General features: G+C 42.3%; 1 protein-coding gene across 2 annotated transcripts in view; it reads right to left on the bottom strand.

Annotated features, from left to right (window-relative positions):
- The window catches only part of LOC111875565 (protein 5NUC), a 51,039-nt gene extending 45,108 nt beyond the window's left edge, over positions 1 to 5,931 (bottom strand). The window contains exons 1-2 of one of the 2 annotated variants that reach the window (XM_023871908.2): positions 5,695 to 5,931; positions 3,554 to 4,103 (exon numbers count right to left, since the gene is read on the bottom strand). In XM_023871908.2, coding sequence (XP_023727676.1) covers positions 3,554 to 3,913 — 360 coding nt within the window. In that variant the 5' untranslated portion in view covers positions 3,914 to 4,103; positions 5,695 to 5,931. Of the gene's footprint in view, positions 1 to 3,553; positions 4,104 to 5,603 lie in introns of both variants that reach the window. The other variant, XM_023871909.2, reaches the window with a different exon arrangement.
- Positions 5,932 to 14,596: the final 8,665 nt, after the last annotated feature.

A 14,596-nucleotide genomic window follows, 5' to 3' on the forward strand; every position in this document is an offset into this window, starting at 1 on the left:
GTTTTTTCGGGACAAAGCCGAGGCTAGGCAGACACAAGGCAGCTCGCCTGACGCGAGGGTCTCACTCTTTCTTTCTAAATGTAAAACTACTGTATTTCTTTCTAGTGTTTCATTTCTTCAATAAACTTGGTTATTAATATTATCAACGTGTGGAGCGTGGTCTGTTTAATCTTGGGCTTTAGCGTCAGCTCCTGCACCAAGACGAACCCCGGACTCTCGGTGGCACTAGTGAGAGTTTTTTAGTAACAAGTACGCGGCGGCGGCGGGATCTGCCACCCCCACCGGCGCCGGGTAAAGACGTTACAATCTATCATCGCTCTCTGAGATAAGCGGTAACCCAGACTAGGCAGTATATTTTCGTAAGATTTTGGGCCTTCGTCTATGAGTAGACACATGCCTGGCTACAGAGTGGGAAAGCTGGTTTTGTATTAAATTTATTACGTTGTTATGTTCAGAACAGAAGTAGCAGGTATTTCTGATTGACTTGCTTCTCTCGTAACATTGATTTGATTAAAAAGCTATTGCAAACTGGGTTAGTTAGTTAGTTATTAGAGAGGGTGGGTTTCCCCATGCACTTAGACCAGTATTGGTCCTTTGTTAAGAGCTGTGGATCTTTTGTGATTAACTCGACTGAATGAAGATACAGAGGAAAGTAAATGTAAGCGTGTAGAAGATATCCAAACGATACTTTATGTCAAGTTATATCAAAGCACATCCACACATTAAGGTTTAAAAATAAGGACTTTCTTAGTAATATTTTGCGTATGTCTTTAGGTGTGGTGTGCTTTTGTCCTTGTTGTATGGGTGGACGTGCAAGACAAAGTGGTAGGTGGACGGAGCAGTCTTGTCGTTCCATACAAACAAATTTAGATCTCTTGCGAGTATGTCCGAAAATTACGTGGATCGCCGGTAGTTGTGTGTTTTACCGGATTGCCAGGAAATTGCATGTGACGAACAGGATGTGGAGTGGAGCGAAGTCCAATCGAAGTTAGAAAAACTCAAAGTCCAGTCTGGTAGATAGGATAGATTTATTAAGTGAGTCGAACAGACGACTTACACCACTGGCTGCTGACTGTCGACTGTCCTCAGGAAGAAGTTTAAAATATGCCTTGGCTCAAAGGAATGTGTTGTGTATTCCCACTCCTTTGACCCAGTCATAAGCATAAAAACTAATAACCTCTACCTCCCTCGCAATTAGTGAGTACTGCTCACTAACGCTTTGTTTATACTGTTGAAGGGCTGTAAGGTTTATAGCTGTACGTGATTTTACCCTGCAGCCATACCCAATACTAATAAGTTATCCTGTGGCATGTTAAAAGTTCGTGGTTATCGCTGGGTCTTGACAGCTTGAAATAACAGGAGGGCTTGGTGCCTGGTCCCTATGACATCCTAAAATAAGAGAGGGCTCTGTTCCTTATGACATCCTTTCCAATGTGTTATTAATTGATTATCATAATATTCTACGCCATTAAATCATACAGGCGGCAGTCGGTAGCGTCGTTGGTTGAGGCACAATTCTGTCGTATCCCGTAGTACAGTTGGTTGAGATCTTCCAAGCCGGGGATGGAAGTCCGATGAAGCCAAGGTAAATTTATTTGTGGAGTTGAGGTTCACACCGTTTAAGAGTGATAGCCCAAGACTACAGAGCAGTTAACTATATGAGGATTTATTAAAAGAAAACAAGATGAAATTGATGCAACTAGTGGTGATAATATGAAGACAAGACCAGGACCTTGCGAGCAAAAATTTCAAAGGCCACTTCGCGTAGCTGAGTCGCATGGAGACGGCCCACAACGAAGTTTTCGAAAGTATCCCCCCTCTCCTGTAATTACGGAGAGTTTATAAGCACATTTATATCCGGTAACTGACGTCATATCTCCCAGTTAGGCTCTGAGTCTTGCCTTGTACATTGTCTTCGTGTGGAAATTTACAAGACATAAGTTCGGTGGACCAAGTCCACACTTGTTTACTTCACTCATACTAAATTTTTCTAAAATAATGAAGGAGCTATTGGGCAGTGGAGTGGCCCCAGCGTGTCTGGGGCTGGCAACATGTTGTTCTCCGTTCCTTTGATGCTACAATTCTACAAACCTGAAGATTGCGGATTCGAGTCCCTGTGATGTGGCTTTTTGTTTTAATGTACCTAATTCTTCCAGCTGCACTATGTCTCTGGGGTAACAGAAATGAGTTCCAGGAAGATTCATAGGGTGAAATGGCGGCCGGTGCTTAAGGCTGACAATCCTACCGCCATCTGTGAGCCAATTGTCTAGAAAATGTGAGAGCCTCGACGCCTCACAACCGCATTGGCCTTCACGGTCTGTTACAGGGATAGTTTTTTACAGTAATACGAGGAGAAGCGGAACCCATCTTCCCTTAATGACTACATTTCACGCATTTCGTGCAAATATCTCACAGACCTTATCATGTAAATTAGCCTGCCTTCCCCGTGCCGTCGTTACCTCTAATCCCCATGATTGTATGACCACACCCAAACTAATGTATTAATGTTATCATGAAGATGTGAGCTATGCCGTGTCAGATAGGCCCATGAAATAAAGTCAGATACAAAATATATCCGTATTTCCTCTGCTATCTTAGTCTTAAAGAACCAACTCGGAACAGGATTGCTGTTTAGTAACTAAATCTCTTAGTTAGGGGCACGCGGTAGCGTAGTTGGTTGAGGCACTATGCTGCAAGCCGGAAGGTCCGATTCACATAATCCTTCCATCCGCACTATGGCCCTGGGGTCGACTCAGCCTCTAAAATAAATGAGTACCGGTATTCTTACTGGGGCTAAAGGGCGGCCGGCGCATAACGCTGACAACCTCACCGCCATCTGTGAGTCGATTGTCTGGAAAATGTGAGCCTCGATGTCGCACAACCCTATGGGCCTCCATGGCCTGTTACAGGGATACCTTTACCTTTTAAGTCTCTTGGTTGGTCAAGAAATTGCCAGGCTTTTATAGAGCCAGAAGGTTCAGTGCCACGTTTACAAGGGCCACTGTTACGTTGACGACTATACAGACCAGATGGATATCCACATTTCATACTTCGAGGCATGCAGCTGACCAAAGTAATATTTTAAAAATATAGGTTCTACCCCGGAGAATAAAACGCGTATTCATTACATTGACCAGTCCATTAATGCTGTATAGGGAAATATTCGCTGTCCCCCTCCCTATGAGAATAAAATGAAATCACGGAATAGAAATTACGTTCAAAATACAGAGATGTTAAGCTTTAAAGCGGTTGTTTGGATGGTTTAAGAGGCAGGACGGATCTCTTAAAACCTTCTTCGCTTCAATTACATATTCTTACTGTCGAGTTACTGTACCCCTTTCGTCAGTCGAGATCTCGGGGACAGAGTCATGGAGGTATGGTCAGCAGCCTGTTCTCATGCACCCTCTGTCTTTGTTCCCCCCTTAATGTCAGAGACCAAGTTTCACATTCGTGTATAACCATAGGTAAATTTTAGTTTTGTATATTTTTTCCCCGTCTTTGGCTTCTGTCATGTTGCCTAAGTATAGGAAAACCAAAATAAACTTGAGCTTACCATGGCATCAGGTCTCAGCATGTTGGTGAGCTTGGCAACAATCTTCCATTTGTAGATAGTGTAGAAAAGTGTCCCTTGATAGATGTCTCCAGCAATGAGGAACAGAGACTGCGTGTTCTCCATCTTACTTCTTGCACGTGCCAGGGTGACAGCTTCCGAAACACGTGGAAACCCGCCGAAACATTGATTCTTGGCCGCTTCTTGCTCAGAGCACACCCCAGACGACTTGCTGGTCTGTTCGAACCGAGAGTGCATATCGTTCGTGTGGACAATCAGTAGCTTGAATGTGTCCGCGAGCGTCGTGACGCTTAGCATCGCCACACAGGCCAGCACTGCCGTAACCTTGCCCGACTTGGCCATTATTTTTATAAAGATTTAAAGCCAAAGCGTTAAATTGTCACACAGTATGGATATTAAGTAGTTCACATGAAATTGAAGGTAATTACAATATTTTCTGCGATGTTGAATTAAAACAACATTCACTATTAAGTTTGCAGATTCACTTTTTTCTTTCCATTATTTCCCAACTAATATCGGGATTTAGTTTCACCTAGAAAAAGAAAGTAAGAAGATTTAACTAACTCCATAGAGCTGATCCCTTCTTGAGAAGCCGCCAGTTGTGCACCTACTCAAGAATTTCCCAACATTTTATGGAACACTAAGGATTGCCGTGTTCACAAGAGCACTCTACTGTTCACTATCCTGAGCCAAATCACTCCAATCCATACCATCCCATCGTATCTAAGATTCTTTTTCACATTATCCACCTAACTAAAGTAAGAATATGTTTTTTTCTTAAGCGCTACAGCCCCAATTTGGGCCTTGGCCTACCTCCGTGAAAATCTGTTTCACTTCGGTTTGCTAGATCTTAGACATTCGGTAGGACTCCTTGGGCGGGTGATCAGCTCATCGCAAGGCCTCTTCCTTTACACAAACACAGAAACGCATACACACACAAACACTGAATATGCATATCCTAAGTGGGATTAGAACTCACGATCCCGGCCTCCGAGCGAGCGAAGTCAGTGCATGCCTTAGACCGCTCGGCTACCGTGACCGGTAAAGTAAGAATATTTAACATTTAAGTATCTTTTAATTAATGTCAGGATATGCGACAATTCAGCCGAGACACGAACAGGATCCTCCCGAATTTAAATTTAAATTGTCACCGTTACATCTGTAGGCTCGGTTTGAATGCCAGTTTAGTTCGCATTTCAAAATTTAAGTTAACTGTAGTGTACGTGCTACACGATGAGAACTGAGGATATACGTACAATGGTTTCGAAGCTGAGAGGACTGAATGCTGAGCTGTCATTTCTTCCGGTTGACAATATTAATATCTACACAAAGAAAAGAAGGGGGTCACGCGGTAGCGTAGTTGGTTGAGGCAGTATGCTACAAGCCGGAAGGTCGCGGTTTCAAGTCCCGATGAGGTCATTGGATTTTTTTTTTTCAATTTACCTAATCCTTCCAGCCGCACTATGACCCTGGGGTTCACTCAGCCTCTAACAGAAATGAGTACCAGGAATTAATTAAATAATTTTCTTGGGGAGTAAAGCGCGGCCGGCGCGTAATGTTAACAACCTCACCGCAATCTTTGAGCCGATTGTCTAGATAATGTGGGACCCTCAACGTCTCACAACCCTATGGGCCTTTACGGCCTGTTACAGGGATAGCTTTACTTTTTTTTACTTTACACAGAGAAAAGAAACCCACAAAACTATCCAAATTTATCAGTCTCAAATTCAAAGCTACGCGAACCTGCTTCGTCCATTACTGCCTTCCGGGATGTGACGCCATGGAATGTGGTATAATACTATTTTTCTACCCTGACTATGAAGACAGAATGTTCTTCCGAAACTTTTTTAACGATCTATCAGACTAGATGCTGTCACACTCCAAAAGGCATTAATTTTCATAGTCAACGCTGAGAATACTTCACACCTCACATCTAGCAATATAGTCGGCTGTAATCTTTCATCTGCAACTATTCAGAGTGAACTTGGTTCGTTACCGTTGCCAACAAACATCAATAAAACATACTCATTACCTTCTTGCTTTCCTTCACACCACAAAATATACCTATAGCCTTAACTAAGAGATGAACATGTCACCACAGACACGGAAGAGATATAACGTACTTTGTCACGTCTTGTTGCCTGTAGCACAGAGCAGTCTCAGGTCTCTGCGTGGCTACAGAAGGGCCGAGTGTTACAATGAGAAGCACCGGCGGGTGTCAGCTGCTGTCGGCTGGGTCGTGGCACGAACTGAGAGCAGTAAAAACCTCCGTTTCCTCTCAGCTGCTTGTTCCATTATGCCACGACAGACATAAATATACCTAACAGTCAGTACTGCCCTCATTTGACTATTATAATTGTAATAAACAAGTATTACGATATTGCCATGACCTTCCTATTTAGCTGTTGTAATCAAGTGATACTGCAATTTAGCGCATGCGCATTACCCTTAACCCCCCACTCCCACCACTCCCATTTACATTGTTCTGTAACTGCTTACATAAGAAATCAATTGTTGTGTAATGTCCAAAAACACAACAGTTGTTTTAATATACGATCGTCACAAATTTCTGAATCTTATTTATACAGTTTTTGTTTCTTGATTCGTGGTTAATTTTAAAAATAGTATGTATAGTCTTTAAACTCAAGTCATTCATAAACTTTATCACTGCAAGAAGCAATGATTCTCCAATGGAGGTTCTCCTAGTAGTAACAATGGAACGTTGTTTATTCTGGTATGTGACACAGTGTAGTCCCGGTATAAGTCCCAGACGTTTCGGAAGATCGTACAGCCTCTAACTTCAGAGTCGAAGAGGGAGCCAGTTAAGCAACGTTTCCTGCTTGCTTCTTGTTTGTTGCTTGCTTGTTCTTCGTTGAAGAAGACAAGGGAAGATAACAGTAAAGCATAAACAACAAAAATAAACGACATAAAAACACTGTAAGATCCGCCAAAAATATAAGATGGAAATATCCTACGACAGAAGCTAACAACAAAAACAAGGATGCGCCTAAGGGAACGGAAGACAAAGTGTACAGTGCAGTGGTCTGCCCAGTAATAAGTGTTGCATGATGATGGCCCATGTGTGGCCGAAACATATAGCAACAAGGAATGAATGTATATATTGAATGACATTTAAAATATTTAACAAACACTTTTATTGTATTAAATGTATTTTAGCGTCATTAATAAAATGTTGACTTTATTGCCTTATAGACGGAATACTTACAATCTAAAAATGGTTCTCACTGATGATGGAGGCAGCACGTTCCTCCGAAATTCTACCGGACTGCACGGCGTCAGTATCAGAAGGATCGTGTTCATCTCGAAAACCCGTTGCCATTGAAATTTTCGATATGCGCATGATTTAAAATGCGGCGCTTATTGCACGACAAAAAGAGATAGATAGAGAAGAAGAAGAAGAAGAAGAAGAAGAAGAAGAATGGGAAATTCCATTGTGTTGTTCTGTTCCGTTTCCTTCTTTTGGTCAGGTTTGGGAAGCAGTTCGTACAGTGGATTGAGATAAACCCAGGGACGGCGAAGCAACGCAGATGAACGAAGCCGCTTCCTGGGACTGCACATTCCCCCGTTTTGCTCTTCATTAAATGCAAATTACCGTATTTACGCATGTATAGGTCGCACATTTTTTGCTAAAAGTTCAAGAGGAAAACTGGGGTGCGGCTTATATTCGAAATATTCGAAATCACACTTCATTTAAAAAAATTATATTATATTATATATTATATTATTTCTACTCCTGAAATAATATTCCAAGAAAATTATTTTTTCTATAATTTCTCTCTGAAAATTGTACTGCGGCCTATACACGCACGCGGCCTATGCATGCGTAAATACGGTAATTTATAGTGGCCAGCCGGTCACGGTAGCTGAGCGGTCTAAGGCGTGCACTGTCTTCGCTCGCTCGGAAGCCGGATCGTGGGTTCGAATCCCACTCAGGGCATGGAGGTTTGTGTGCGTTTTTCTGTGTTTATGTACAGGTAGAGGCCTTGAGACGAGCTGATCACTCGCCCAAGGAGTCCTACCGGATGTGTAAGATCTATAAAAAACGAAGTGAACGGAGAAGTTCATGGAGGTAGGCATAGGCCCACTGGGGCTGTAGTGCCAAGGAAAGAAAATTATAGTGGCCTCTTGTTGACATGACGTCTAATTAACAGCAATCTGAACACGTAATTCAGTAAATTAAATAAAACTGTTTCAAGAATTACTACACCGGTGACTTTTTTCGTCACACTGTCTGCAAATTTCGTGTTATTACTGTGACGAAGTTTCGAAGTTGGGGGGGGGGGATGGGGGGCGGAATTCCTTGACTCGTGTAGTGGCATGTGGGATTGCTCAAATGTCTTAACTTAGTTCATGATACGCATTATAAATTCCCTCACGGAATTACGTGTATGTAAAGTAAAGTAAGTAACCGGTCACGGTAGCCGAGCGGTCTAAGGCACGCACTGTCTTCGCTCGCTCGGAAGCCGGGATCGTGGGTTCGAATTCCATTCAGGGCATGGATGTTTGTATGCGTTTTTCTGTGTTTGTCTACAGGTAGAGGCCTTGCGACGAGCTGATCACCCGCCCAAGGAGTCCTACCGTATGTGTAAGATCTAGAAAAACCGAAGTGAACGGAGAAGTTCATGGAGGTAGGCCTAGTCCCACTGGGGCTGTAGTGCCAAGGGGAAAAGAAAAGAGTAAAGTAAGTAAAAGTAAAGCTATCCCTGTACCAGGCCGTGAAGGCCCATAGGGTTCTGAGACGTTGAGGGTCCCACATTATCTAGACAATCGGCTGAAAGATGGCGGTCAGGTTGTCAGCCCTACGCCCCGGCCGCGCTATACTCACCAGGAAAATTATTTTATTAATTCCTGGTACTCATTTCTGTCAGAGGCTGAGTCGTCCCCAGGGCCATAGTGCGGCTGGAAGGATTAGGTCAATTGGAAAAATCCAATGACCTCATCGGGACTTCAACCCGCGACCTTCCGGCTTGTAGCGTAGTGCCTCAGCCAACTACGCGTGCCCCATTGCGTGTATATTCTGCACATAATTTTAAGAATTTTCCTTTTATAGCTACGCAATGAATATACGTGTGTGTATAAATCACTATGTTTTACGGAGTTGCTAAAACTGAATCGGAAATTGAGAGCAACCCGCCTGTCAAAGGTTGAAAGGTCTAGATTTAAAGGTTCAGCTGCGTGGAATGTGTAGATAAAAGCGTCCAGTGACCTACCACACAACTACTGTACTTGGCAACCAGCTCCAAGCTCATTCCTTCTACAATGTATTGCGTGTGTGCGCTACCAAGTTTGGTTGTGGAGAATGTATGAAAGGATGATAGTTTGGCCACGAAGATATATTTCTCTGATGATAATGTCTTATCAAGTTCTCACTTTCCTTTGGTACGTTGTGGCTGCTTACGTCGCCGGTAGAACAATTGATTCAATCGCAAGTCGTGTTTGAATTGACAGTAAACCTGCAACGGTAGACTACTCAAACTGTTAACTGAATAAAGAGAGACACTTACTTACGTGTTTGCTATTCTGAACTAACATTTGTTGATTACAAAAGTATGAGTTGAGTTGGGCTTCTTTGCCACATCCATACGTACTCTAATTAACCAGTTAACTGAATGACAAACTAACTAACTAACTAACTAAATAGCCTGTGGAGTGCAGTTATTATTAAGAAGTTAATACTCGCTTCGCTGGAAAAAAATTTCTCACTTTCATCGAATTCGAAGGTTTATTATCGTATTCACAGGAGCCTGCCACTACATTGTCTACCAAGCCAGATGAATGCAGGCCGCGCCATAGCTCAAGCGGTTAGTCGCTGGCTTCCCACCGCGGCGGCCCGGGTTCGATCTCGGGTCTGATAAAATGGGATTTGTGGTGGACAAAGTGGCGCTACGGCAGGTTTTCTCCGAGTATTTCGGTTTCCCCTGCCAATCTTCATTCCACCAATTGCTCCACAATCACCCTCACCTATCATCTGGGGCTGGTACAATAGGCCAGAAGTGGCCGCAGTACAGGGGACTTAGTCCCACCCCACTAGCAAAAAAAGAAAGCCAGATGAATCCAGTCTATAATCTCACATTACCTTCTTTAAGAACCGCTTTTATGTTCCCCTCCTGTATACTTATATGTCTCCAAAGCGAACTCTGAATTTCAGATCTTCCGACAGAAATTTCTTATTTCTGTCATCGATGCTACGTGCCACACACCTCCGTTATTCTGAATTTGATCGCAGTAATAATACTTTGAGAGGACCACAAATTCTTAAGATTCTCTCTTTGTTGTGTTTCATCCAGCACATCATAAAAAACTAATTCAATTCAAAGAAAACAAAACGTCTATTACTAAGTGCCCATTATTACATACCTAACAGTTGTACTTTTGTGAACACGGTAACGAAATTTCAAGTTTCATAAACGTGGTGAAATTCTTGAGTGTCGGAGTCACTGTCACTTTCTTGATATGTTTGCTGCATGGAGTTAGTTTGTTAGTTAGTCATCCAGTTAACATTTTCTCCACTAACTTACTTACGCTTTGTCAAGTTATTGCAAATGTCAAGGTTTCCTTGCGGGCAGCAGAGTGGAACGTATGATATTACATTTTGTTTCCTATTGTCACTTCCTGCAGTTATAAGTCCAGGTGCGGTTTCACTCGCGTCATGGCAAGCCTCGGCGCATCTGGACATTAAAGAAGTGAAATTATTACGTAAAATTTGATATTACACCGCGAAAATAAACAACGCAAAATATCTCACCTACACCGCAGTTCATCTACCGCACCTGTAGCGGGGGCAAGCCCGGAATCTGATCCCCTCCTGGATTTTTGGAAACATTAACATTTAAAAAAATAAGGAAATATATTAAGTATTTAAAAGAAGGTAAAGATATCCCTGTAACAGGCCGTGGAGGCCCATAGGGTTGTGAGACGTCGAGGTTGACACATTTTTTATACAGTCGGCTCACAGATGGCGGTGACGTAGTCAGTCTTACGCGACGGCCGCCATTTACCCCAGGAAGATTCGTGGTGTTGATTTCTATTAGAGGCTGTGTCGACCCTGTGGCCATAGTGCGGCTGGAAGAATTATATCAATTGAAAAATCGAATGACCTCATCTGGAATCGAACCGGCGAAGTCCCGGCTTGTAGAATAGTGCCTCAACCAACTACACTACCACGTGCCCTGTATACTAAGTATTATTAACAGAAATAACATTAGTTTTAAGAGCGGCGCCATATACAGTACGAGTATGTCTTAACGTACCGACCCGTAACTCTAAGGCAATTCATTAAACTGCTCTTAAACTGCTGAAACCGAAGTCTGCAAGCAAATTTTCTGGCTTCCCCAATCCCTCTTGCGGCGCCCATGCTCCATTAGATTTTATCCTATATCCCTTAAAAATGTGTACTTATGCTAAAGTAAAGTAAAGATCGGTACAGACGAAAATGAAATTTTCCTCATAATTCTTATGTACATTTCGGTGACACGTTTATTCGGAAAAAAGGCAAAGTTGTCCTTGTACTTAACTACAAGCACTACGCCATGAAGGCGTGTGGGGGAATCGATGTATATATCCACATTTTCTTGACTTCAGCACTAGTTGCCGGTTAATGGTCAGCTTCACGCACCTTCCGCGTTACCTCCGGGGAAGGAACCCCCGGTACCCATTGGATAGGAGATTGGGTGGACCCCAGAGCTGGTCTGGACGACTTGGAGAAGAGAATATTCTTGCCCCTACCGAGACTCGAACTCCGAACCCTCTTTCGTCCAGCCCGAAGCCAGTCATTATACCAACCGATACCGACTGCCCTCAACAATGAGGACCGGAAGACGGCTAACGCTTTTCCCGTTGTGCTTTATGCGTTGTGCTTGCATGTTGGACAATCAATGTGTAAACAGCTTTGCTTACATTTTACCTTTTAAAACTGGGAAGCAATTTATTAGGGGGACCCATCACATTGGTGAAAATACAGCACATAATTAGTTAAACAGATCTCATATAGAATGTTCTTAAACTTGCGTATAACCCAGGGAAGTACTCCAAAGTGCTAGGCTCAAGTGTGGGTATGATAATCCAGTTTCAGCTCGAAACAGAGCAAACCAAACCGGTTCTATCAATGTGAATTCACACACAGATTACCTTCCCTGTCAAAATTGCTTGCATTTCAGTAGAAAAATAGATTGGGCTCAGTTCCGTGTTGCTTGAGTCATACATTACGTAATGACGCTGTTTCAACAGCAGAGGTTATATAATGTCGAACAAAATGACTGCTGTCTTCTGGTAGCTTAGTCGGTATAGTGACTGGCTAAGGGCTGGAGGACAGAGGAGTCGGAGTACGAGTCTCGGTGGGGCAAGAACTTTCTCTTCTCCATGTCGTCCAGACCGGCTCTGGGGCCCACCCAACCTCCTATACAATGAGTACCAGGGGCTCTTTCCTCGAGGGTAAAGCGGCCGGGGCGGGAAGCTGACCACTCATCTCCAACTAATGCCGAGGTCCACTCCCCCATACGCCTTCATGGCATAGTGCTTAATTAGTTAAGCACAGGGACAACTTTACCTTTCTGTCTTCTGAGATGTGATGCCACGTACTGCAGTAGGTAGTTACTGACGTTTCAGAGAAACGGAGTGCTCTACTCATAAAACGGTGGTAACACGTTCCTCCGAAACTCTGGTAGACATCTACCCACCAGTGACGTCACACCTCAGAATATAATAACGTGCATAATCTGCTCAAGTCTCGTATATTGTTCAATAAGTTTTGAAGATGCTTTTGAGAAATTATTTGAAAATAGGCGGTCGCGGAAGAATATTGGCACACAAAATCATACGTCATTGCACATCCCTTATCATAGAAGCGCCCCTCTCTCCTCATCCAAAGGATTTGCAAATTTAGTTTGGAACCACTAATTTGATGTAAATATATTCCGAAGGGGGTAAATATATCTTGAATGCGCGATAACGCTTCAAAGAGATTAAAAATTATGTCAGTTTGAACAGCACGATGACTTTTTTGCTGACCATAATTGAATGGAAGATGTGTGTATATTCCTTCTACCATTATGTTCGTGAGAACATAAGCGTCTTCTGCAAATACAAATTTGAAGCAGCTCTACTTCTGTACCTATTTCATGCTGGTTACTTACCTAGCTTTTTCTTCAGAACTGAAGACGGAGACAGGAAGTTCCTCCGAAACGTCGGTGAGTTTCTACCTGGCTACACAACTCAGAAGATAGTAGACTATTCATGAGAAAATGTTTATTAATTTCTCTTTATCAGAAAGTGATCTCTGATTCATGTTGATTTCGAAGTTCTCACAGCGCTGACTCTGAAGGGTTGTATCTCCGGATTATAACGTCATATATTTCGGTGAAAGTCAATTGGCGTTTTAAAGAAATGTATCGCTTCCATCTTGAGAGTTGAACAGTGAACCGAGCAAGAAATCAGCATGAAGCAGGCAGCAAGCTCTACAAAGCTGGCGACGACATAATCCCCCGAGACCTCGGTTGACTTTCTTCGGACAACACGACATTGTGTGTTCTAGGGCAGTGGTTCTCAATCTTTATGAGACCGCGGCCCAGTAAATTCTTTTTTTATAAGACGAGGGCCCAGTCCCAACAGATTTACTCGTAAATACCTTTCCAGTTTTGTTAAAGTTCATGCATTAAGGGAACGTAATATTAGTAATTAATTATAGCATAATCATAAAGAGTATTAGTACACTTATGTATACGGTGTGGCATGCTGACAAACATAAAATTACATTTAAATTAGTTATCAATCACTGGACTAATGAAATCTTGTAGCATTTTGTAGTTTCCTCAGACCAACATCATTAACAGTCTGCTTTTACCGGTTCTCACGGTCTCTTCGCTTGCAGATTTCTTATATTTTTTCTTCTACCCTGAAGATGGAGGCGATACGTTCCTCCGAAACGTCGGTTAACACCACATATACACGGTGCCAAATCCCAGAAGACTGCTTTCTTCATCATTAAATTAATTTGTGCTAATTTTCTTTATACTTCCTTGCTGATTGATCACTGATATTTGCAACACAGATGTTATTTAGCTCAGTTCTGAGAACAGAGGATATGCCGCCCATTGTTGTAATCGGCTTGCAGGCAATTCTAATGACTGGCCATAAACATCGGTATTGCCTTTCCCGAATGTTGAAAGATTTGGATGTCTGAAAATTCCCGATCGTTCACGAATACTTCCATGTTTAAAAATATGCGGCTTGGTCACTAACATTTGCTACACAGATTTAGGTGTTCTGTGTCTGAGCTTCTCGTCACAAATATTGTTCTCCTGAGAATATTTCCACTATAAAATATTTATTCATGAAAAATGCTTAGAAAATGAAAATGACAAATTCCAGAAGAGCCTCTCGCGGCCCAGTATAATTGATGCCAGGGCCCACTACTGGGCCTCGGCCCGGCGGTTGAGAAGCACTGTTCTAGAGGATAGAAATTTTCATTATCTCAAAATCAAATATAAGAATTAAAAAGGAATTAATTTGACGTACTGACCGAGGTATATGTACTCGTGGTATGGGCGAAGCTCTTTATTGTCAGTGAAATGACAGTCAGTCACGTAAATTATATGTGTGTGTGTGTGTGTGTGTGTGAAGACGGTGGCAGAGTCAACTACCGAAATGTCGTCGTGCATATCAAGTACACCTCAGACAATATTAAATTCCCTATACAACACTGGTATAATAGATAACCTGTTGTCACAGTTTTTTTAGACAAACATTGGAAAAGTATAAACTTTTCCTTATAACAAACACATATCGGACTTTACAATTGTAATATTCGTCTCAGAAAGTACTCACTATTCTCGGCTTGTTAATTTATATTAATATAAATCTAATTAAAATCTAGAACTTATACTTGAAACATATTTTATGTAGTGTATGTTTAACATAATAATGTATGCACAGCAACAATGGAGATGTTTGTAATTCTCCAGGTTTTTTCTCTCACGAAACAAAAGTATAATGACCATGTCATTGTGA

The sequence above is a fragment of the Cryptotermes secundus genome, unplaced genomic scaffold, assembly GCF_002891405.2.
Source record: "Cryptotermes secundus unplaced genomic scaffold, Csec_1.0 scaffold1251, whole genome shotgun sequence".
NCBI classification, from domain to species: Eukaryota; Metazoa; Arthropoda; class Insecta; order Blattodea; family Kalotermitidae; genus Cryptotermes; species Cryptotermes secundus.